Source organism: Diprion similis, chromosome 3 (genome assembly GCF_021155765.1).
Source record: "Diprion similis isolate iyDipSimi1 chromosome 3, iyDipSimi1.1, whole genome shotgun sequence".
NCBI lineage: Eukaryota > Metazoa > Arthropoda > Insecta > Hymenoptera > Diprionidae > Diprion > Diprion similis.
In genome coordinates this window covers 7,318,712-7,343,919 of record NC_060107.1, presented here as the reverse complement: position 1 = coordinate 7,343,919, position 25,208 = coordinate 7,318,712, and the positions used below count along the sequence as shown (strand labels likewise).

The window sequence follows — 25,208 nt, the reverse complement described above, 5'->3', positions numbered from 1 at the left end:
TACGAATCGCTTTCTTCTATCCACTTTAGTTATACTTTCGTCACGTAAAAATTTCTCCACATCAGTCGCACTCAAATTTTTCATCATTTTTCAAACTGCCCTGTACTTCTTCGGGCTGTTATTAAGCAGTGACTATTTCCATTCACAAATTCTATTGAAATTATCCAGTCAAAGCTGACGCGTATCGACATGAGTCGATTAAACATGGTATTTTGATCGTTTGATCAGCTTTCAATTTTTCTTACAGAAACTTTGGTATTATTGCTAAGAGTCGTAATAAATCATGCAGCTAGTTCATTGACTCTTGCATCGGCAACTGTAATTTTCCATTTTCAATACCGCAGGTCCAGTGTAGAATTCTTTTTTTTTTCCAAAGCTTTTCCAATAAATACAAATCAGTCGTTGATTCTAGCTCTTCTCATGCCTGATGGGGATTTTTTCTGAAACAGGGAGTGCAAAGGTACAAAGTGCTTCTGAAGTACCTCAATCAACGACAAAACACGAAGGAGGTGGGTCGACGGTATGCCGTGATAGCCTTGTAACTTGCCTTCTATAAACGGTTAATAACAAGGGTAATTTCGTTAAAACGGCAAGATTCACGTGCCTCCGGCCTTTATCGATGGCTATTAGTTTCCTTTAAACCACAGAGGTTAGATAACTCGAGATATATCGAGCGAATATAACAAGATAATCAGTGAAATTGTGTGAAATTGAATGCAGGAAAGTTGGTGAAGAACGAAGAATCAAAGAAGGTGAACACCTGCTGCAGCTGGATTATCGTGAATGATCGTAAGGCGGAAGCAGCATCGATTTCCAAGTGTACCAAGCACGTGGTTTCGTTATCCTTGACCGTTCCGCGTTTTCTTTGATCCTGCGCGGAGCGGTGCCTACATCTGCGAGGTTAAGTCCGGCCAGTGGAGAATCGATGCCGTGTTCCAGGCACCCATTCATCGAGACATACCGCGCTAGAAACTCGCATGTTCCACAGTAATCCGAACCTTCCGACCGCCAGGACGGCTGGTTTCGGGACCGTGACAGAATTAAGCTCGTCCTCCTCAAGGGAACCGAGCCCAAAGTCTCAAGTCGAACTTTTCACGAATCTGTTAACCTCCGAGTAGGTGGGGAGAGGTGGATCTGAACATTACCTGGACGCAGGGTTAAAAGGAGGGTTTTTGTCGCTGAAGGATCCATCCACACTCGCGGTAATCGGAACAGAAAGGCTGAAGCATCCATGGCGCAGTCGCCTTGACAACACGGGGGTGCATGTATGCGTACTGCGGCGTGTGCTGGCTGGTGGTGCCGGGTACTGCGGACAAGTGCGAAGGCGAGGGAGTCACCCCTCTGCAGGGTGAGAGGAAGACGGAAGCGGAGTGTCGAAGAGCAGAGAAAGGCTCGATGCAAAGGACGGAAGCTCCGGGGTTTGCGGGGGAAGATCTCTTCGCCCAAAACGCAGTTGGGGTGTGGAGATGTGAAGTCGATCCTTATTCCCCTGTCGGACGACACTTGACTGGTGGAACCAATTGCCGTCGTCATCTGTCACTTCACACCGCGAATTCGAAAAGAGCCATCTTCGACGAATCACCGAACCACCGTGGATCCTAGTCGTCGTCGAGTGGTTGGACCGAGCAGCCTGACCTACATACCTTTGTCCTTTTCGAAGAGAATCAATTCCTCCTGTGGTGTGCGCATTCAGTGTTCACCGTGTCAGTGATCGTTCATAAACAGTGCTGCGTAAGAGGTGAACTTAACCTTGGACTATGCCAATGGAATTATAAGAGACCTTTGTGTGTTGATTGGACTGGGTAATCGACGTTTAGAAGCAATTTGGCAAGGCTCAATGTTCTGACGAGGAACCTGTGGTGTTTTTGTTGATCTTGTTGTTGTTGTTGTTTTTTTCAATTGACTTACTTCAGGTGACGAACCTGACGTTTGGGAACTCGGTTACCGGTGCAGTGAGATGAACGAATGCTGTTTTCTCTTGTTATTTCTGGTGTTGTGCTCAGACGTTCAAAGTACTCATCAAGCTAATGACATGGCGAATTGTGTCGGGAAAAAATGTCGTAAGCTTTTCGGGGGGAAGTGGTATCCCTTTTCAAAGACTGTCGCGTGTGGATAGGATACCTGTTCTTGACCCTCGCAGGGAGGCGGATGACGTAATTTAACCGAGGTGGAACACAGCCTTGTCTCGTGACATTGTCGGTTCGTCGTCTCGTCACGCAGTGAAAATCAGAGAGTGGACTGCTGGTCGTTACATCCTAAATTCGAAGTCTGCTGAATAGTATTGATTTCCGTAAGAAAACAAGGCCGCTCGATACTCCGCTGTCATCATAAATCTCTCCGTTACAGCCAGTTACACTTTGGTAATCTTACGTAAACGTGCAGTCTGTAGGATCGGGTTCTTTGTAATCGAGCTCGTAAAACGAATCTCGGATTCAGCGAACGGTCGACGTTTTCATCGAACATGAGGAAAAAGTGTGTGGAAATTCGACTTTTCAATATAAAGTTTCTTTGGACTTGGTACGGGATTTTCGTATAATCGACAGTTTTGTGAAGAAGTGAATCTAGTCTGTAGAATAAGTAATCTGGTATCCACGTCCCGTCGAAAGACCCGGACCGGCTACATGTGCCGTTTGGTTTAAATGAACAAAGTTTCATCTAGATTGAAAAGTTCTCGAACTTGTCTTCGGTAACTTCGTTATTGAACAACCGTTCTGAGTGACGCCAAATTGAGAATACGTGATTAAGATCCTTACTTAACAGCTGCGGATACATATATATATATATTATATATATATATCGATAAAAAGCAACGAATAGTTAGAACATAGGCTTCAAAAGTCAATATCATCAAAGCTGCCTTTTTCATTCTGTGATTAATTTTTGCTTATCTCGCTAACTTAGCTGTAATTATGAATATAGATGTGAGTGAAGTCAAGTTCTCTTCACCTCTCGCCGTTAGTTCTGAACTCATCTCGGTGATGCGGAGTGCATAATTAGCATGGTTTCAGTATCACAACAGTCTGAATCCGAAACTCTTAGTGCCTAATACTTGCAATAATACATTTCAAAATAATAATAATAATAATAATAATAACAATATTAATAAAGACACTAGTTTAAAAAAATTTAAACCCAGTTACTTAGTGTGTTACAAAAAGTTGTTGATCGCATATAGTTCGAAGTCTTATTGTTAGTTTATTGTTGGTACAAAAAAATTTTACACCACGTTATCCTCATTATTCACTGACTATAATAGATTAGGATAAACCAGCTCCGTTAGCGTGCTCCATTAGCTCCTTGAGTGCTTCTCGCTCCCATGAGCGACCGGACAATAAGATTCATTTCATGTAAATTCTGACCTAACCATCCGGCAGCGAAGCTGACTTTGAGAATTGTATACATTAACACAGGAAAGTGATGAAGTAGTCCGGATCACGGATACCATAAAAAGATTCTTAACCGTTTTGAATTGGGCCAGTGAAATAAGCGCGTTCCTCCTACGTAATCGTTACCATACATAACCTTCGCTACTTATTCAAGTTGAACTAACTAATTTTCGTAAATCGCTAAAAAGGACAGTGTAGTGCCTGCATGTAGGTGTAAGCCTGTAACCTTTAACGCCGGATGGAAATGGGGTTGAAATCCAGGAGGAGGGGGTAAGAATGAGTTGGAAAAAAGGCGGCTTGAGCCCGGAAAAAAGTTAGCAATTGGCTCGCGGTGTCTGATGGACGTCTGCAGATGCGCCCCGTGTTTGTCGCCCGGGTCAGACTCGACCCCTAGACGTTGGGACGCCGTTCAAGGCTCCAGTGCATCCTCGGAACCTCTGCTGTTGCTCGAAATGGGGGCCAGAGGCTGGCACTACGAGGCGCTGCCAGACCTCCAGGCGTCGACGGCTGTCACGCCGACTCCAACATCCCCGAATCCTCAACGAACACACGTTCCCCCGAGGGTTAATTTTCAACCGGAAAATATCGCCTCGACCAGCAGCAGACGTCGCAGCAGCGTTCGATGCTCGGGTCCACCCCGGAGACGGAGTCGCAGCATGAGCGCCTGGAGCGACTTGTCCAGGTCTTCGTTTCGGCTCGATGAAAGGTATTCATACCACTTTAAGCCTGATCGGTCACTTGGGCTGAATTTCAACCCTAAACATTTTTCAAAACGATTCTTAAAGTGGTGCCTTAGTCGGGGAAATGAGCCTCGCGGCGCCATTCTTCGTGCGAAATAAACACCTTTTTCCGACATTTTTTCCACTTTTCGTTTTACAATGTTTAAGCAATCACCTTTGGTTAGGAAAACTGAAAGAGCTTTTCCGGCGATCCTTAAACAATACCTAGATATTTTTTTTTTGGTTTTTAGAACTTACATAGTTCTGAAGGAAACAGTTACGCAATTCTACAGAGGTGTGACTAGCTAGGATTTAAAAAAAAATCTCGCGTACGAGCTTGAGAATTTCGTAAAATTTTCATTCCAAATTCTTACATCAGCATGTAGTACAGAAGTAGCCCAACGTGTTCATGACCATGTGAAATGGACTCGTACAATCGTCGCGTCTGAAAAGTTTTAAACGCTTTGGGCACAAGAGTTGCCGAACTATGATGTGTGTAGGTTCGTCTAATACGTGTAAGAAAAACTAATGGCGATTACGTTGTAATGCTTCCGTTGACTATCTTGAGTTTATTTTAGTATTTCCTAACGGCATCAGGTTAATGAATGTTAAAACACACTCGTGGTGCTTCCGAAAGAAAATTTCCGTAATTGCAAGGTGCACTTACGAAGTATTAAAATCAAAAGGAAAGTGGAAACCACCTTGTCCATTTCGATACCTACTCGATATTGGAAATTATACACTTCGTCGATGCGGTTGAACTTCATCTTAGGCTTACAATCAATTCGTCGCACTTCAAACTAGACAAGGTTTCAGCCTTTTACTATCCGCGTACCTTGATTATCATTTACGTAATATTGGATAACAATGGCCTATTTCTTTGGGAAATGAACTTTGACTAAAGTACGTGAAATAATCGCGAAAAATTTAATTATGAGTACCGATGAACAACGGTGATAAACAAGACTCCTGGAAGTCTCAGCTACGGAGGAATTTTCCCGGTTACTCGACAGTCAGAAACATCTGTGCCAATAGCATTATTGAAAAGGAATTCATAGACTCAATTTGAACCCCTACCAGGCAATTGACATCGCATTTCTTTTTTTAACGATTAATCAACGTGGAATTAAGGGGGCGCCATATGTCAATGTTCAAATCGACTAAGGCACCCCCTTAAGAACGGTTCTGATAGGCAAAAGCAGTGCCTTGAATCTTTTTTTTCTTCGATCTTAATTGCTGATAGCTGTGCTGCTCGGAAAGTTAACCGTTTTTAGTTTCGTTGAAATCAAACAAAGTTTTTTCGGCCAGGATACTGCTTCTAAAGATCATCCACATCATGCGATACCATCCGAGTCGGTAACTGCTCTCCTAGAAGCACCGAAGGTAACGTTTTCTTATCACGTTCCGTGGACAGTTTAGTCGACAAAAAGAAAGAGCGGAACAAAGAGGACAACGAAAAAGTGAGCAGGATGATATCGACGAGATAGTACAGATAAACGTGCCGACAACGCGAGACTCTGAAAATTTCGAAACGAAGGAAAAGCTACAGCGGGACCAACTGTTACTGGATCTAATCTCTGTCTTCTCAGCATTTTAGATTTCGGAATATCACATGAATCCATCAAGTTTCAACGCTTAATCGTCATTCTGAAAGGCTAATATTTTTATGCAGAAATTGTGTTAATCCAGAAATTCCTCTTTACTCCTCAACTTAGTCTTATATATGATAGTGTTATCAGCTAAACTTTTATAAAAGGTATTAGAAAAACGGAATACTTACATTTTTTATAACAGTTATTCTAACTTGTGGTATATTCGAATATACACACGGTTATCTTCTGATACAATTTTCATATTCAGGAATTTTAGTACTAACGCGTTAAAAGGCTTTCAACCTTTACGGGTGCCCATATAATCCGATTAGAAAAAATTACATCTACAGGCTTTTAGCGTCCTGTATAGTCGTATCGATGCACTCGTGAATACCGATTTATTCGCATGTTGAATTGAAAATTCTTCCGCCTGTATGAATGTTTGTGACATCAAGATGCGTAAATTCTAATCAAGTAATTAATGGCATCGTTTTCTTATATACTGTCTCTTTTTTTTTTACAGGTAAGTCCACATGTCAAGATTTCAACGATTTGAAACCCAGTACGTGAGTAAGACAATCACAGTTCAATTCACGTACAGGCCATTACAGTTGAACTCGACCCACTTTTAACCTCATGTTTTTGGATTCCATCTAACCATATTAGTCGGCTAATAGAATTTTGAAAAAAAATTGAGAACTGAATCCGAAAACATGAGGTCAAAAGTGGGTCGAGTTCAACTCAAATGCCCCATATATATCCCGTCGATAAAGTAAGCTCGCAATCTATGATGCAGATCTTCGGTTAAACGTGAGCCTCGATTTTTATGTGCCCATTATATTTACGTACAGCAAGTGTACGTACTCAAGCCAGAAAACCATTAATGCGAAAATCATTGCTGTACTCACACGACCGCCATTCGATGGCACGGTTATGTAGTAACTATAGACTCCAAGAAAGCTCCGTTTCTGAGTCACTTTAACTTGAGCAAACCGACCTCAAGACATAGAGAAACCCTTGCTGAGACGATCTGTATTTGGCGCGTATTCAAGGGTTTGTAAATGTTACTCCGTGCACATCTCTGTCCAATATTCTCCCCGAGATGGATATTTCAATCGAATAATAGGGATATTTGTGAATAAGAGTAAACCGGAAGATCAGATGCCGATGATTTTATGTAAAACATCACGTGATGCGCTGACAGTCTCGAGTTAAGGGGGTCGTCTAATGTGAAGGATGTTTTTTTTCAAGGTTTTGTTAGGTAACTTTTTAAGACAAACCATTGGAATGGAATTTGTCATAATTTTTACATTACGTTTATTGACATTCAGGCAAACTTTGTAAATTTTTTGAAACCGAAATAGTGAATATAACACAATTTATTTCTTGTTTTACTAAAATATATTGAAATTTTCATTTTTCTTCCATTTGTTTAGTTCGTAAAACAAAAATTAACAAAGCAACTATCATTATCCTAGTCCACGCGATAAATATACGTATAATAAAAATGCTGTGAAAATTCTAGCAAGATCGGTCTTATAGTGCTTCTTGAGCATATCTCGTGACTGAATTTTTTTTTTTACATACGTTTCTATCGGAGGGTATAAATTAGGTTATATTCACTATTTCTTCTCGAAAAAATGCACAAAGTTTGTTCTAAATGTTAATGAATATACTGTGAAAACTATAAAAAAAATTTATTACAACAGTTTGTCTTAAAAAAATAGCCAAAAAACCTTAAAAAAAAGAGTTTTCACACTAGACCCTTAATAATTTTCTACTTGGAAATCCCATGGTGCCTCGGTAATCGGGATCTGACACAATTCTGCCGGCCTCTCTTCCTGCAGGAATTCAAGCGACATGTGCCCCGTATCCTTGTGCACTTCCCTAATTATCCTGTCGTATCAATTTCCGCTCTGGTAACTCGCGGTTGGTTAGCAAAGAGTTTCGTCTGATGGACTTCCGGTCGTGTTTTTGTTTTTGTCGATTAGTGTTTTTCGTGTAATTCTTACTCAGGTGTTTCACCGATGATGTTTGAAAGAAAAATCAGAAGAGCATAATCACTTTTTGGCAATCGAGATAACTTTCTGTGGATTCGAATGTTCATCTCAGCATGTCGCGTCGCCGTTTTACCAGAACCTTGAACAACGGAACAAGCTGTAGAGGGACTAACTACGATCGAACTTTACCAAAGTTCTTCCCTTACTTTGGAACTTAAGAAAAACTTTGGTATCCAGTGCTTCTATTGATCATTTTTTTGATCAGCTTTTACTAAGCCTGGTGATAATTAATCGTGAGACATTTAAGAAACGGTCTAATAAGTCCAAACTTGGAACTTGGAACCATGTGACTGAGAAATTTTGATGGACTTTTGAGATGTCGTGTCTTCTATTTGTAATCTATCAACCTCTTACTCCTCACATTTTTTACTCAACGTCGGTGAAAAATGTCGGTGTTGAGGCACACTCTACGGTCGTTTGGACTCTTGACGAAGGCACGATCGATACCCTTGTTGGAAAGTCCGGAAAACCTTCAAATTATTAAAAGACGTAATCTCACATCTAGCCGTATTTACATTTAAAAATGAAACTGCAAACTTTCGTAGAATTTTTAATTACATGTAACTGTAGTTAATTACGTCGACCATTAAACACTTTGCGTAGTTGGGAGAAAACTTGTTTGAGTCAGACCCGTGAAGCTCAAAATCTGACTTTTTTTCTCCGTTGAAATTCGCTTGTTCATTACTGTTCTAAGTGAGTCTGTACTCTGCTCTTATGTGCGTTTTGACCCTCAACACTTGAATTTTGCCACGGTTCGCTCGCTTTGATCTCTGTTATAATATTACATGCCGGCTTGCGGAAGGGTCAGTTTTTCTACATGGTATAACAGGAAAGTCCCGAAGTTCTTAACCACTTGACTCTTGTTAATTAATGCTTCTATATTACCCGACAAAAGTTTTGTACCGTATAAATTGAAATGGACTTGTTTTTTCTCGCCCTCTCTTTCGCCCGACCACATTAGTCGAAGAGATGCATCTGTGACCGGTTAGAAAAGTTATCGGTTCAAAATCTAATTCCAATTAGTATCTCGCTACTTGTTCTATTTTAACGATGCTCTCCGCTCTCTGCCACGGCGTCTAAGCCACGGTGACAAATGGGTCTCGCATAGCTCGGAGGAGCACCGTACCTTGGTAAAGGTGACCTCGGGAATTCGTTAAAATATCAATTACGGTTTAATTGCCAAGTCCGCGAAAGCTTCGGTGGGAAAGAGAGAACTGATTGGTTTTTAAGGGGAGCTCGCTCTTCCAGAGTGCCAGATGCTAATTCCGACATCCAGGAGCGCAAACGTGGCACGCATAAATTGATGACCTCCACCTCCGATTCGCAAGAAAATTGCTCGCGTTAAATCACCGTGGATTAAACTGTCGATATTCCACTCCAGCCGTAACGGTTCTTATTCTCCTGGGTATGTGTAGTGGGCGTAATTAACAAACGCCAACTTCGTACGTGGAAATGTGCTTTTTCAATTACCCCGCGATGCGTAGAACAAAGAAACTGGGCGAATCGTTGTTAGAGTCGACGTTTACTCCGGGCTAGGTGTCATGCTGAGCCAAATCCACGAGTTCTTTTGGGGGACTTGGACCCCCGACCGTGTGATACGGTTCCTAATATTGCCCGCACCTCGGGAGGAGTCCAATTTAGCAGGAGAATGACTCGGTGCCGAGAGTGCGTTACAAGCTGAGCAGCCAGTTGGGCGTCTAGAAGTCCTTAATCAACCAAATACCAGCTGGAGAAAGACGGAGAAACTGAAATTGCGGCTGTAGGAAAGACGGATTTTCTCTCCCGAAGCTTTTCGAATAGTCTTGCGTCAAAGAGCATTGCACGACCGGTTTCGATGACAGAGCGAATCTTGCTTTACCCGAGTGCAGAGGAAGTGGATTGGATTCTTACCTGTATTTAAAATCGGGTTGACGTACGATGTAATCAACATGCATCGGATGAACTCAACGTCTTTACAAATGCAGGTTGGTAAACGTGCCGGGGGTGGCGTCACTCTTGGGAATCGCGAAGATCGGTTAACGTTGAGTTCACCGAAAGATCACGGCTGTGATCGCTGATGATAAAATAGATTTGTTTTCCTCGAGCCGCAGGCTTGCATCGTTTTATCCGAAAAACCACCCTTCGAATAAGATCCGCTCGTCTCACGACCAACAGCACTCAGCGTTTGTGCAGAGTGCTTCAATCTCTTTTACCCACAGTGACGAAAGCTCTCAGCTCTTGTTCGCGGCACTTGACCTGGCGTATGACCCAAGAGCGTCTTTACCTTCCGGCGAGTTTCCTCTTTCATCCGATTTTTCACGTTACTTCAATACACCGGACTTGAAGTGCAAAGTCGCTTCTAACTAAGAATTCATCGTAATTAGAACTAATCCATTATTCAACTCGACTTAAAAATTCTTTTCGGAAACACGATCAACGACATTCTATCGAATGCAAACGAACCGTAAAAGTATCTTCGCGTCTATCCAGTATAGGAATTAAGGTTCGTTAAGTATTCGAGGTCATTTCAAATTATCGTCAAAAATTACTCAGCGTCACCGGAAGTTCGTGTTGAGACCCGTGAGATTATTTGGAGTCCTTTGAAATCATGCAAAGTGATCTTTTCTACTGCATTAAAAAATTCGCGTGCTGTTCAAGTCATCTTATATTGTCAGATCAAGGATACGCGATACTCTGAATAAATTGTCAAATGCTGATACGTCCTCTACAATTCATCATACTCATTTCACAGCTTTCAATTTTAGTTATCGGATGAATTTCCGTTCATTCGGCTTTTCAACAATCTCCGAATCTGATGGAAGAACAGTTATCGTTCACCCTGTACCGTTTGCGAAGTCCTAAATGACAGACACATCGATCAAACTTGATGACAAGTTTCATTCAAGTCGAGTCGCAAGCTCGGCAGTCTCCACGTTCCTTTGTTACGTTAAGTTCGCATTTATGCGAGACGTCTGGACGTTGACATGTTCAGGTAACGATGACGCTTAACACCGTTATCCCGGAAGATTGATCGGTGCAAAATATCGACTTGGCTTACTTGAAAAGCTTCGGAGTATTATTATCGGCATGAGAACCTGCAAGGATACCTTCGGGCCTCGGTATCATGCTGGGAAATTCCATCGGTCGTTGTGCGAAAGAAGGTTCAAGTAATCATTTTACGGTAGTTGATTACCAGGTAAGTGAGAAACCGACAACCCACTACAGGGCATCCTGTACACGTGTATTCCGTGGATCCAATTTTCGTCGGCAAGGTAGAGATCGTCCGGGTTTATTTCCTTCGTATCTTATGGGATAAATCAACGTCGACGTGTCTTCCTTACCAACGTGAGTCCAGACACCGCATTGAACCTTTTCGTCACTTCCCAGTGGCGCTGAATGCTACAGAAATGAATGTGTGGGTGGGTGTCTCTGTATGTATATGTAGAATTATTCTCCCCTTAAAAAACTCCCCGCGTGTCTTTTTTTTTTTTTTTTTTGTCTCCTTTTTTGGGTGGGACTAGAAGTTCTCTTCAGACCATTGAAATTAGTGTAGTTCCGTTTCGTTTCAAGATTTCTTCTTGACCTCAGAGCTGAGAGTGAGTGCAGAATTCTTGTAACGAGGTGGTCGAGAAGTTTCAAGCGCAGCTAGCTATATTCGTAAAACATCCAAAATTTGACTTTTTGAATCGTGAAAAAAATTTGGCTCGGATATAGAGATTTTACAGTTGATAAAATAGTTTCTATCTGCAGAGTACGGTTAATACTATAAGTTTTCAAAATTCAAACAAAATTCAGAATAATTGAATTGACAATCCTACTCTCAAATATCTTCCCAGTCTATCAATACCTTTGCACAGGATCATTAAGGGGGCAATTTATTTTCCAACAGCCACTCAATGACTTTGGAAAAGTGATGCATAATGGAAAATCGCCAAAAATATTAAATAAAAAACAATGTTCATTTCTGTCGCATATAAACTTTGAATTGGATCAAAGATTACCAACTAACTCTTGATCGGGAGAGGTTTAATAATGGACTTGAGATAAGAAGCGTATCTCAAAAGTTCGGAAATCGTCAGAACAGAAGTATAAGCAGTATAAATAACGCAGAAAGAAGGCCGTCTTAAGTTTAAATTGAGGAATTAGAAATTATACCTGTAACGGACACAACGCGACGTGTATTGTATCATACCTGTTAACAAAATTCGTTTAAAAAGTTTTTCCATGTCGAGTTTTCCGGATTGCAAATTCACGAGGCGTCCTTCCGTACATGCAAAGTATAGTAGGTACGTTAAATGTATGCAATGGGCAGATGTCTCGTTGAAAATTGCATCGGTTTTTGCGACGAAACACGCGTTGTGCGTCACGATTTCAACGTCGCGAGACGAGCAATTCCCGTTTTTTATTTCAAACCGTCGAGGAAGGAAATCAATTTATCACGTTCAACGTATAATTAAGCACACGGAGGCTTACGCAATACGCCGACTACGACGTTATATAAACGCCTCCTTTGAGGAAAGCCGAAGTCACGGGTGTCACGGGAAGTCAGATGTGACGACAGGTGATCGTTTGGTCTTCCTAAGCGTTCACTAGCTAGTTGCCAAAGCTTTTGGAATTATAATCAAGTGGCTTTTGCGAAAATTAATCAAGCGTTCATATTCATCGCGGTGTTGATGATCAGCACAATTAGTAGTCAACTCGTCGAGCGTGATGGTATGAAATCAAGTCAGACGAAATTACGTCACCCTCAGAGGATCCGGCTCGAGGAGTTGGACATGGACGTTCCATTACTTGATTGCAGAATGTCGGCTGCAAGGTTTTCTTTTCCGTTCTCGAATCTACTTTTTTCAAGTCCTGTTTTTCCCTCGAGGATGCGCCTTTTTTCAAACACTTTTCCGCAGACTGCGGCCAGTCCCGATTCCTTTGGAATCATGGGACGCGAGTTGGATGCGGCAGAATCACTTTAGGAGTAGCCAAAAGTCGCATCATCGAACAGTAGATACATGGCGTGAGGTGAGCTCTGCCTCCTACGGCTGGCTGCTAAAATTGGCATCACAGTGGATACCTGGGCAGTGGGAATCGATAGCTCCCGGGTAGAATTGGAGAGTCCTTGCTGGATAGTTTTCGGGGAGTATCCACCGTGAATATTTCAGCTGGTTTCAGCCCCTGCAACATAGCGTGTCATTAGCCCAAACCTTCGTTTCGCGGGGATAACCAATCAGAATTGTATAATAGAAACGGGAAATGTTGAGGCCAAGGTCTGAGTGCTGGATTGAAACATCAAAGTTGGAATATGTGTGTCAGAATCCATTGCGGCGCGGATGCATATCATGCGGTTATTGCGAGCCACGAGAAGTGGGTGGATACCTACCTGCTTCTCTTTACTCCTCCTTCACCTTTCACCCTCTAAGGGTTCGTTATATTCTTACTCGCGGATAGATAGACGGACAGATAGATAGATAGTCGCGCACTTACCCGAGACAGCTCGGAAATCGCAAAGTTATCTCGTCGAGAGGTTCCAGGCTCACTCACTCTTCTTCCTCCATCTACTCTTCCTCTCTCTCTTACTTCATCTCGCCGGAGTCAGCGAAATTTTATTATTCACTCAGCAAGCAAGCATGCCTAGGAGGCGGCTGGTGTGTGTTGCGGGGTGTATCAGCCCTCGACAATTTACTTTAAACAAGAAACACCCTTCGCTGAGGAAAGATCCTTCTTATCCATATCCCAGCTAGGAGATTATGAAAATCTCTGCCCAGACTTCATACTTATCGGCCGACCGTGGAGAGTGTAATAGCGACTTAAGCTTGCAGCCTCAAAGTCAGGAGAAGAGTGACTGCGGCGGGTAAGAGGGAGAGGAGGGGTTGAATGGGAATTGCAAGATGAGGCAATTGGATTGCTCAAGTGCCGACTGAGCCGAGTAGATATACCTACGCGCTCAATTTATTCGGGCACACGGCGCGCAGGATCATCGGCTGCCTTTCTGCTCCTCCGGCGTTATTTAGCCCTGCATGTCGTTTCCCTCCGCCAATCAAGCTTGGAAGCTGGTGACGATTGTCCGTTTTTCGTTAAAAATCAGAGAGCGTAAATTCAAAGTGACGTCGGTTTTGAGAGGGCAAGAATATCGAGGGTGAAACATGGCGCCTTTCATGTTTCCACCCCTTTAAATACGGGGAAATTCTTCTCGGCTTACCCTAATTCGGATTAGCCAATTGAACCGGTGTTCACCGATCTTTCAAACATTCCGGGACCGAATTATCGTTTAGGATGTTAAACGAGGTCCTTCAGGCGCCGTGGTTATCCGTAAAAAACAAAAGAAATTCCGAAATGTTTTTTATTCCGTTACAACTTGTCAAACCGTGTTGATTGCAATGTTGCCGAAAAATTGGCAAATTCCATGTTTTTGCACGCTCATCACTGCTGAGCGGATTGAAATTGCGAAGCAAGTGAAGAAACACCATAAATAAATGCTGTAGAGGGTCTCATTAGCGCGGTGATTTTTTTTTCTCCTTATATTTCGAGTGATTATTCAATGGTCGAAGTTTTGTGCGTGTAATTTATGTTGAAAGAAGGGTTTTGAAATGCCCTTTTTTTTATTAATTAATTAAATAATTAAACTCCTTCCCCCTCGCTTTTTCACATTCATCCATTACAATTGCACAAAACTTTTCTCCTCCTTCGGAATCGCTAGCGAAATATGCGTATCACGGAAACGAGGCTATTCACTGTATGTTAGATTTGGTAAAGTACGTTGAAATCCTGCACGTCGAAGGGTGAAATTAATTTTTTTATTTACATTATGAATCCCAACGTCGACGTAATTCGTCCTGGCGTCGCGAACTGCCTGAGAGTAACTCGAGCGAGACTTGAAATCTAGTCAAGTTGAAGCGTCGGAGTATAAGCTGAACGTATATACGGGGAGTCGAAGCGACGAAGACGGAATCACGCACGGGAACAAAGTTTATATGCGTACTTGGATCGTGCATCTTTATGAAAATTTAAAACTGTTTCTCGTGCTTGAACGATTTTGCCCGGAGTTTACGCAAAACGGTATTCTCGCATCTGCGACGCCGCCACGATTCAGCCAATAACATCCTTCGGATCTACTTCATATATATCGCACAATCATTTATTGGAAATCAAAGTAGATGCAAACCGCAGCAATATTGCGGATAAAACGAGAGTAGTGAAGGGTTGGTGGAGAAGAGAGGAAAGGTCCATCATCGAACGGAGCTGTATGCTGGAGTTCGAAGGAGTAAAAAAGACTTTTTCATCTACGGGAACGGATATTCCGGACCCAAAATCGAGATAAAGATGATAAAGGGAAGTAAAAACACAAGATCACTCGATGGCGACGATTTAAATATCGATGAGATGGTCGGTGAAAAAAATATATATATATTAGGGTGGCGCAAAAAAACCGAATATTTTTTTTTTACGCGTCTCGTGTGACAAAATGTTAGTTTTTGATGTTTCAAGAGCCAACTCCAAAGGACAGCTCAAAAAAAAAATTTTAAGATGTCGCTCCAAATTTTAAAAAATGTCAAAAATCGTCAAAAAATTAAATTAAAAAAATTGTATTGTCAGTATTTTGTTTGATTTTTAATTCATGTCGTGATGTATTGTTATCGATTCTTTCTTACTAGATTGAAGAAAAAAAATTTATGAAATTTTAATATGAATATTAAAAGGTCGCTCGAAAAGATCTAAAGAAATGCACTAAAAAGTTGAAAAAAAATTGTGAGCGACCTTTCGAAATTCAAATTTTGAACTGAAACTTTCGGAAACTTATTTTTTTTTGTCTATCAAACTATACCGTAACGATAAAAAAAAATCGATTTGAAGATTTCTGACGTTTTAAAAAATGTGGAGTGACCTCTTAAAAATTTTTTTTTGAGCTGTCCTTTGGAGTGGGCTTTTAAAACATGAAAAACTAACATTTTGTCACACGAGACTCAGAAAAAAAAATACAGTCGGTTTTTTTGCGCCATCCTAATATATATATCTCATCAAGACGGAGAAAGTGTACGAAAATAGAAGCAGAAGTCGAGGTTTTAACGACCGTCTTTTACAAAATCACGTCACTCTTTTTTACGCGATCAGCATTCACTGATAGTCCATCGTTCTAGATTGATCCGCGATACGTATGCCAGGCGGAATTTTTGCCACATTGAACGGAGGCCGCTGCTCATCTTTTATACGCTGTAAATTGTCATTCGGAGAAGCCTGTCTGGTAATGATTACACTCCTCTTGAATGCTAATTGAAGTGAAGATTTTCGTACGGTAAAATACTCGGTTAGATTTGAGAAAGAACGAACGTTTCGTAACGCACGGTTGAATTTCCGCACCTCAGGTGAATGCTGACACTCATAACGTCACTCGGCGATTATCCATCCGTTGGATATTCGAGGTGAATTTGGATTTGAAGCTGAAACAGTGGATCTCGTGATTTACCGCGCTTGGGATATGAATAATAATCAATTCTAGATTGCACGGATTTCGGTCAGGTATTTTGGGCTGATCTTGTCACGTCCGCTAGTTTGTCACTCATTGTTTTAGATAATTTGACCAAATTTACTCGTTTCTTATCAAACCATTGCAGCCTTACTGACCATGAGTCTGAATTTTCCCAATTTTCTCACAGTTGCAGAATCTGACCGGTTTCCTAAGCCTTCCGTCTACCGCTTTGTCACGTTTTTTCAATCGGCGATATCCCTCCGATGTTTACCGTGCCAGAAAGAAAACGAACAAACATAATCACCGAAATCGTTTGCCCAATAAATTTCGTTCCAGCTGTGAAAATGCCGGCTGAAAAATCTTCTCGCGAAGAAAACGTTCCGTTAAACAATTTCACAACTTCTGTCGTAATTCCGCAGCTTTTGGCAATTGTCCGATAAAAATACGGAAAGGAATTTTGAAACGATTCTTTAAACTCGATGAAATTAAACGCTCCAATGTGCAAAAAAATTGGAAGTGAGTTATGTTTTTTTTTTTTTCTTTCTTTCTTTCCTTTTCTTTTTCTATCCGTGAAAATGTACGATACAAGCTAGTTATCACGATGGAAAAATTAATCCACCGCAGGCTGACATGCTGGAAAAAAATTGACCTCGAATCACGAAGCTCAATCGATCATCCAAGCCTGTCCAGTCAGGACCTAATTTACTGCTCCACGATCTCACAGCCTTCGGCTGATGAAAATAATCTCTTGTTCGAAGAATTTCAACAAATTTACTTTAATTTTAAGTTGTTTAATCTCTAATTGTATAAATCGAGGTGAAAAAAATTTTCTCGATAACGACGAGGACGAGGATATTGAAGGTATATTTATACGATTCGAAGGGTCTTCCCTAGACTTAATCAGTCTAATAGGAAAACCACGTTCCAAGGCACACTGCGTTGCATGGCAAACAAACTGATTGCTCATAATGAAACTCTGGGGAAAACGGTCCACGACTTGATCATCACGTTCATCGGTCTTCCTGGTATCCATACTTGGACACTCTCGAAGCAGGAAAGACCGAGTTCGAATTCATGCGGTCGAAATTAATCGGGTTTGTAGTGTTTCTGTGAAACGTTAGAGACACTGTCAATCAGGGCTGATATCCGCACAGTGACTACTTCATTGACTCGACAAGCGCCGTAACTTTCTTCAATTAATCCGCACCGCGTGGTCCCTTTAGAGCTTTAATGAAAAAGTAAGGTTGTAGTCTGAGCTGCGTAATTCTGTATACACTGATACTCAGGTGTTGTCTACGTAGCAACGGTTCCCTATCCTACCTAGATACGAGGGGTTTCACGTGTGCTTACAAGATGCGAGAGCTTGTAACTCCCGGGGGAGTGTCAACAGCGCTCCAATTACTCAACCGTGCAGGAAATTCCATGACAAACATTTTCCAAGTCTGTCAAAACTTTGCAAATTTTACGGATGTACTGTACTGTACGGACAATGTCTTGTGTCCTTTTCTGTCATCTCACGATCAAACTGACGGGCTGAAAATCATTTTCTGCAGTTGTAATGTTGGATCTCGTCTCGAAATGATCGACTTCGCATCGTTTATTCCTTAAATAAACTTTTACGGAAATTAAAAATTTGCTTCGATGGTCTTTTCGATGTTTTTAAATTTATAACAGCGTGTAAGATCTCAGTAATAACATTTTGTTAATCGCTAGTTTTACGAACTTATTTTGACGAACGAATACGTACCTGTGGGCTGGAAAACGTTTTGTGGAACTATTCCAATGGCGAAATTGGTACTGGTAGATGGCAAAAAAGACCTCAAGGCCACAGGCAAGCCGCTTCAATTATAAATTTCACCCACATAAATAATATATCATAGTCGGGGAATGGAAGACCTGTTTTAGAATAAAGGTCACAAGAGCTTGCATGCGAATCCAAGACTGATATCGAAGCTCTCGAAAACAAGTCTTCTTTCAAAAAGTATGGAATACAATTTTCGTGATTGAGTTACTTGACGTTATTCGTCGATTTACTCCATTTATTATATATGTACATGGATTTATCAACTGCAGTACAGTATTGTCATTGTTGTTTTTTTTTTTTTTTTTTTTTCTTTACGAGCGGGTAAAATTTCCTAACGCTTACGTCACGGTGGAAAAAAAAATATTTGTCCGCAATTTCAGCATGAAATGAAAATCAGCAAGCCGTAGGAAATAAAGCAAAACACGTGGTTGTTTAAAAATAAAAAAAATAAAAAGTTTGTTATTCTTGGAATACGATGCAATATTGTTACGTCAAACAACATACAACATATTCGTTTACCGTTGAGTGTTTTTCTTTTCGGCCTTCTCTTTTCTCTAACGGTAAAACCGAACAAGGAACAAGAAAATTGAATTCTGTAATGTCACATGTCAACCGCTCTTACTTTGAATACACATTTCAACTTTTTCCTGTCGACATGTATAGTAATGTACAACGATTCACGGAGAACCAGACATTCGAATGAACGCTTATCTTACCTGTACCTGCTACTCATAACTGAAAATTGTACGTCGGAACGTTTCCAAAAACACGTTCCACACGCGATTTACAAAAGCCTATAAATTGTTAAACTTCAAGTAACTTCGTGATAAAATTATTATGGATCAGGATACGACATTGGTGGAACAAATGGCTACCTATGGGGTGGTAAAGTTATAGATATGTAAAGTTATGTTATTACGGCGGAAAACGCGGTCTGAAATATTCAAAATTCATCAAGGCACGAACCACATCAGCTTACGAGGCTCATCATTTTGTAAACAAGCTGGTTAATTCGTACAACATTTATATTAATACATCCATCTCCCCTTCCGGCGATCGGGATTTCCATTGGTTGCTTTAAGGGGGTGCCGCGGTTGATCTTAACCTCATCGACATACCTTCAGTTCAAAGTTCACGTATTTTAAACGCAAAAAGGGCTTTACTGCCCCATTCTAACACAATTTTGAACAAACAGACTCTCGTACGTTTCATTATTGTTGCATCAAATGAAAATTCATTACCGTATTTGAATGGGATTGTCATCACCTCTGCCGCGTGACGAGACTTACCTGGACGAATGAAGCCTCGTGATATTATCGATCGAGCAATCGCGCGTAGGAGGATAAAAAAGAAGGTAAATACATGTTGTAACTACTCTGGACCACCTTTCAGATTTTCTCTTTTTATCGTCGTTACAGCGAAACCGACGACGAAGCGACGGCTGGAGTTCCGAGCTTTTTCAACTCGCAAATTAACGAACTTATTGTGAGCTCATTACGTTTTGTCTTCAAACTTTTGAAGAGGGCTGCTTTGCAGGAAAAGTTTATCTCGGTTTATACGTTGTTCATCCGCGGTAACGTCCCTCGTCAAAGCTCACATTCGGTGCCGATTAAATCAGGTAATGGAATTGTACGATGTTTACTCCAGGCTTGGAGATTGAATCTGACGCAGAACAGGATTGATTTTTCAGATTTTGGTAGAAATTGTTAGGCGGAAGTTTTTTGGGTCATCGATAACGAATCCAAGGTCTGCAGACTTTCAAAATTTGTTACAGTGGATCCATTTTAATGGTTAAAAATTTAAAAAAAATCGTCATATTTTCATTTCATGTGGTACCTAAGTGCTTTTAATTAATCACGAATCGAAGTGTGACGTATCGTAATAAAATGTAAAGAAAGTTTGATACGTTCGGTCATTATCGTCGTTAAAGTCTTACTGACAATGAGACTGTTGACGCGGTGAATTCACCTTGCAACGGTAAAGATTTTCAATCAAATAAAAGGTGCTGGGCCGCTGAGGGTTCGATAAAGCTCACCGAAGCTCGGCCGAACATCGTTATATAAAACATCAATCTTTTCTTTTCCGCGATCATTATCGACCTTTTTCGCTAGTAGAGTAATTGCGATATAACGACGAATCGCTTTCGGCTGTGCTGTTGTGCGGCTGTGCGACTTGCGGTCAAAATCGGAGACTGATTATTTCGCGAGACCCAAAATGAGGAAGCGTCGAGTTTTATGTTCTTTATCTGATCGATCACCGAATAAGAATTGCGGTAATAAAGTACAGAAGATTATATACATCAAGTGCTGTTGCAGGGTATTTTTTTTACGACTGTGACCTTTTATCAGACATTGAAAGTAAGGTTGGATCAGAAATCCGGACAAGTTTAGCAATAACGTAAAAGTTAGGGAAAATTTATTTTTCTTTTTTATGTACATACAATGAGGAAAGACTTTTCTTCATTGTCAACACGCGTATGTTTAGACTTTCGTTATTATTATCAAATTTTAGCTGTGCCTGCGTTTTTGCTTAAAATATTTTTCAGTGAAAGAATAATTTTGACAACTTAAATCTATTCTTTTCCAACAAAAACCATGTATTTTTTGTATTTCACTCGATTCGCGCAGAGCGCAAATTCATTCGCGAATTACTCCCCCCCTCCTCCCATTCATATATTACGTTGCCTCTTTCTTTTCCACTTGTCACTCTTTTTTCAACTTCTGCTCCTCCTCGTTCTTTCACTCTATTTTCATAAATAATTTATGCCGCCTACTTTATGTATCAATGTTTCTACCTTGCGGGGTGAAATAATCCAATTCTCAATCCAGGTATGGCGTGGATGAATTTTTTGTTCCTCTCTTCTTCTTTTCGGCTGTCGAAAGCCTCTACAAGATCAAAGAAACGCACAGGCTGCCCATTGTTACTGCATAATGAAGTTAAATACAGTGGTGACAATTTTTCTCAAATAAAATGCCCTCATTTTTCTCGTAAAAAAAAAAATTTCGATTTCCCTCAGGTTTTCTCGCGAAAATTATATGATGTTGAAGCTAAGCTCGAGAAGTTGCGTATCTTGAATATAAAAATTTTGATTTACACAAATCGTTCACATCAATAATTATAAATAGAATAAATATCGTTTCCGAAAGTTAGCTCAACTGAATTTACGAAGCATAGCTGAAGTTTAAAAATAATTCATAATAAAAGAAATGAAAGTATTTATCCACTGTCCATCATCATTACATTTGAGGTGGAAGTTCGTGGCCAAAGAGATATTTTCTTTATCCATATAATGCAAAAAATATACTTTGCGACGTTTCAATGGGGACCTCCATCATCATCGGGCTACTAATATAAACAAAAAAGAAATTGTTTGACATTGTTTATCTTTTACGATAGGTTATATCTAGATGATGATGATTTGTTAGCTTTTTGGCATATTTTCCTAGTAGACAAAATTCCCTGACTATCCCCGGTTTTTTAGGTCTGTCGCCACCCAGCCAATCTCCGATTTTTAACTTTTTCCCCAAATTTGCAAAAACTTCCGATTATCATCTCCACTTATACCCTCGCCACAGTTGATCAGATCAATCGGTCAAACCTGAATACAATTTAACGATTTAAATTGGAAGACAGTTTAGAGTATGAAAGGAAAAATATTGTCGAGTGAAAAAAGAAAATAAGAAAATCCCTACAAGGTACACGACTAATTTGCAAATCAGTCTTTTAGGCGTCTGCGCTATCCGGCAGCTCGGGAGCACGAAGAGGATGTCAGTCGCCAGCGAGCCGCTGCCTCGCGAGGAGGCAGCCTGAAAACACCCTCTCCGATCCGATATCGAGGCTGCCGCACGCGTTTTCATCCCCTTTTCACCTGTCCGAGTGCCTAAATCGCGCGTCATTTGTTGGGCTGAAAAAGCAGTCGGTATAAATAAACAAACAAATAAATAAATAAATAAACATATAAAAGGCGCGGGAAAAAAATTTTGAAAAATTAAAATCATCGAGCCTACAATCTTCGCCCCGAAACTTTCAACCCTTATACCATCCCTGGGGGTGGCGCTCTTCGGCCCCCTGGGGGGCGGGGCGCGCGGCGTGTTTCCGTTATATCGAGGAACGTTTCCGTTGCTGAACACGTGAGAAGCGCCGGCCGCATTCGCGCCTCGCGTCGTCGTCGTCGTTGTCGTCGTCGTCGTCGTCGTCGTCGTCGGCCATGCTTGAGTGGATTTCGAAGGTGGTGGACGACACCATGACGGCTCAGTGTGGCGGTGACATCGGTTCGGCGATGTCTTTATATCGCGGAATGTTAATCAGTTGTCGTTATTTTTTCGGACCATTGTTTGCTTTTTCTTCTTCTTGTTTTTTCTTTTTTTTTTCTTCTCGCGTCCTTGTCATAAGCACGAATCGAGTGAATTTTTAATTGCCCTACTTTTACGGGTTTTATCTTATGGACTATTTTTTTTTTTTTTCTTTTGGTAATATAAAAATCACGACATTTTTGCAACAATAAGAAACTACGGTATAAATATATGTATACATATATATATGTATGTATTGTATATACTCTTTTTATTTAGATAAATAACGATGCCAATAATTTGTTGAATTCAACGCTTCCGTCGTTTGATTTATACGTAATTATTCAATGAATTTAGATTCAAGGGCCAATAAGAAATCCGACTTTGTGTTTCGTTTTTATTCGCTTTTTTCTAATTAAAACGCGTTTTATGAACAATTGCTACAATAATGTGAGGCAAATAAATCAAAGACTTCGTCCGATATCTTGAATATAAATATACTCTAGTTTATTTTATTCATCTATTTCGCTCTTGTTTATAATTCTTTTTTTCAACTCTCATACTTATACCTTAACATATTATGCATGTTTACACTAAATTATAACTGGATTTGAATTATTTTTCGAAACGATTTCGAGCGTGTTTATAAAGTGCAAAAGTGTACAATTTACGAATAAGAAGAAAAAAAATTTCCACGTCATTGTAATTGCGGTTCAATCAGATTTACAATTCGACACATGAAGTGCGCGAAGAGAATATAACAAATTAATAATTTACCGATGATTAATCGAATCAGCTCGATATCCATAACCGTATTCGGTGATAATTTTAAATCTGAAAAACTAATCGACATATCATATACCTGCATTATAAATTAACGAATGAGATTAAAAGAAAAGCATAAACCAAAGAATATTTCATATTTTCATAATTATAACCCAATAAAAACTTTTTAAATACATCTATTGCTAACGATCTTGATAATTATCCGATAAATTAATTACTATCATTATTATCGTATAAAACTTTCAAACCGTGATTAATGACGTTGCAATTTTCCTTTTCCTTCGCGCGTTTCGCCTCGCCTATATATTCAAACCATCCTACATTGATCGTGTACAATGTACATAGATATAGTATCGGTGTGCGTGTGTTTTTGTGTGCCACGTGCAGTCGGTGTAATATAACGCTTTATACTATATATAATATAATTGTGCAGTCAATACGGCTAATTAATAAATAATTCTCATACGTTGTAAAGGATAAATAGAAAAAAAATTTAATAGATAACGAAGAGAAAAAATTTTAATTCGAACGTTGAACTCACAGAAATAAAAAATATCAAGATATCTATACACTTAAATAATTACTACAATATACATATATATAATATATATAGATATATATTGTAGTAATTATATATAATTTACATAAATATATTTACATGTATATACATATATATACGTGTTTGTGTCGGCAGGGGTATATATTCGCCTGCGTATATTGCAAGTAGAATAAACAAGTATAAATAACACGGATAGTTGATTAATTCCTTCGTGTGATATACAAAAAAAAAAAAAAACAAATTAAAAAAAAAATGCTTATGGTAGAATGGCTTTAATGACGAGTATAATGTAAGTAGTGACGACGATTAACATTGAATAAAATCATCGTCGTTTCATATTATTTACATATTAACGTGAAATATAATTACATGTATTCTATGCTGTATGTATATTATACAATATATGTATGTAATACATTATACGTGTGGATATATAGCGTGAATTAGCGTGGATAAAAATTTAATACGATTTGAACGACTTGAAATTGCAGATGAAAATTCTAATTGAACGGAAATTTTAACCGCCTGTATTTACATACTCATTACTTTTACACCGTAATATTTATAAGGCAGAAAGGTGATGAATTATAAATAATTATAACCTTTTGTAATTACGATTTCGTCGGTGATATGTACCGTGAGACAGAGTTTGGTTTTCCAAAATTTTTGAAATCTTATTGGTCAAACTTATGATTTGTTCTCAGGTTGAGAAAATTTCTGTCCGAAAAATACGCAAAGTAATAATAGAAAAACACTTGAATACAGTAAAAAAATTGTGTAGTATTTTAGAACGATTTCTAGTCGTCCTTCATTTTCGGATTATTCACAATTCGGGTTATTATATCGGCGAGATCGCAGAAATCATCCCCTCTTAATTTCACCCTTTTTTCATCTACAAACAACAAACAGTTGAACAAACTTAATGGGCACGTGATGAATTATATTATACCGCCAGCCAGTAAATTGTTGTTAATTAACTCATGTGATTCCGGTGATATTATTAAACCAGCATCGGATAGAAATGTTATATTAATAAAAAAAAAAGGAACCCTTAAGAAGAAAGTGAATTTTTAACAATTTAATTTACTTCTTACTTTACCTCATCTTCTCTGTCAGATTAATTTATTTATCGATTCGTTTTTACCGACATAATAATAATAATCGTGAAAATATACTGGCAATTGGTTATATATTTGTGAAATATCGTTATATATCGCGTGTGACTGAAAACTCGTTTTAATTACTATAACGATACGGAACTACACAGGTGAATCAGAGGATTGATTAATTTATTGATCTATTGAACAGCAAAGTCGGATGTATGATCGAACAAAGATCGTTTCCCGCTCTGCCCGGAGTGCTAAGGGTCTTTTTGAACCTTCTCTCATTAGGGTTAATTGCACGGACTTACATCGACCTTCGATATCCGCGTATTGAGAACCTAGACTATAACTTACGCACACCGGCTTCTCGTTCACGTGAAATAAAAATAAGAAAAGAACGAGGAAAATGGAAAAATGGAGAGTAAAAATAGAGATGGGAAAACAATTGAATCAAGCGCGGAAAACCGCTCGTT

The 25,208-nt window shown here is 39.7% G+C and overlaps 1 protein-coding gene across 10 annotated transcripts in view; it reads left to right on the top strand.

Moving 5' to 3' along the window:
- Positions 1-25,208, top strand: part of LOC124404604 (potassium channel subfamily T member 2) — a 144,715-nt gene that overhangs the window by 15,880 nt on the left and 103,627 nt on the right. For 9 of the 10 annotated variants that reach the window (XM_046878895.1, XM_046878894.1, XM_046878903.1 and 6 more), the window contains exon 1: positions 3,701-4,092. The exons of the other annotated variant lie outside the window; for it this stretch is intronic. In XM_046878895.1, coding sequence (XP_046734851.1) covers positions 3,725-4,092 — 368 coding nt within the window. In that variant the 5' untranslated portion in view covers positions 3,701-3,724. Of the gene's footprint in view, positions 1-3,700; positions 4,093-25,208 lie in introns of those variants that run through there. 10 annotated transcript variants of the gene reach the window in all.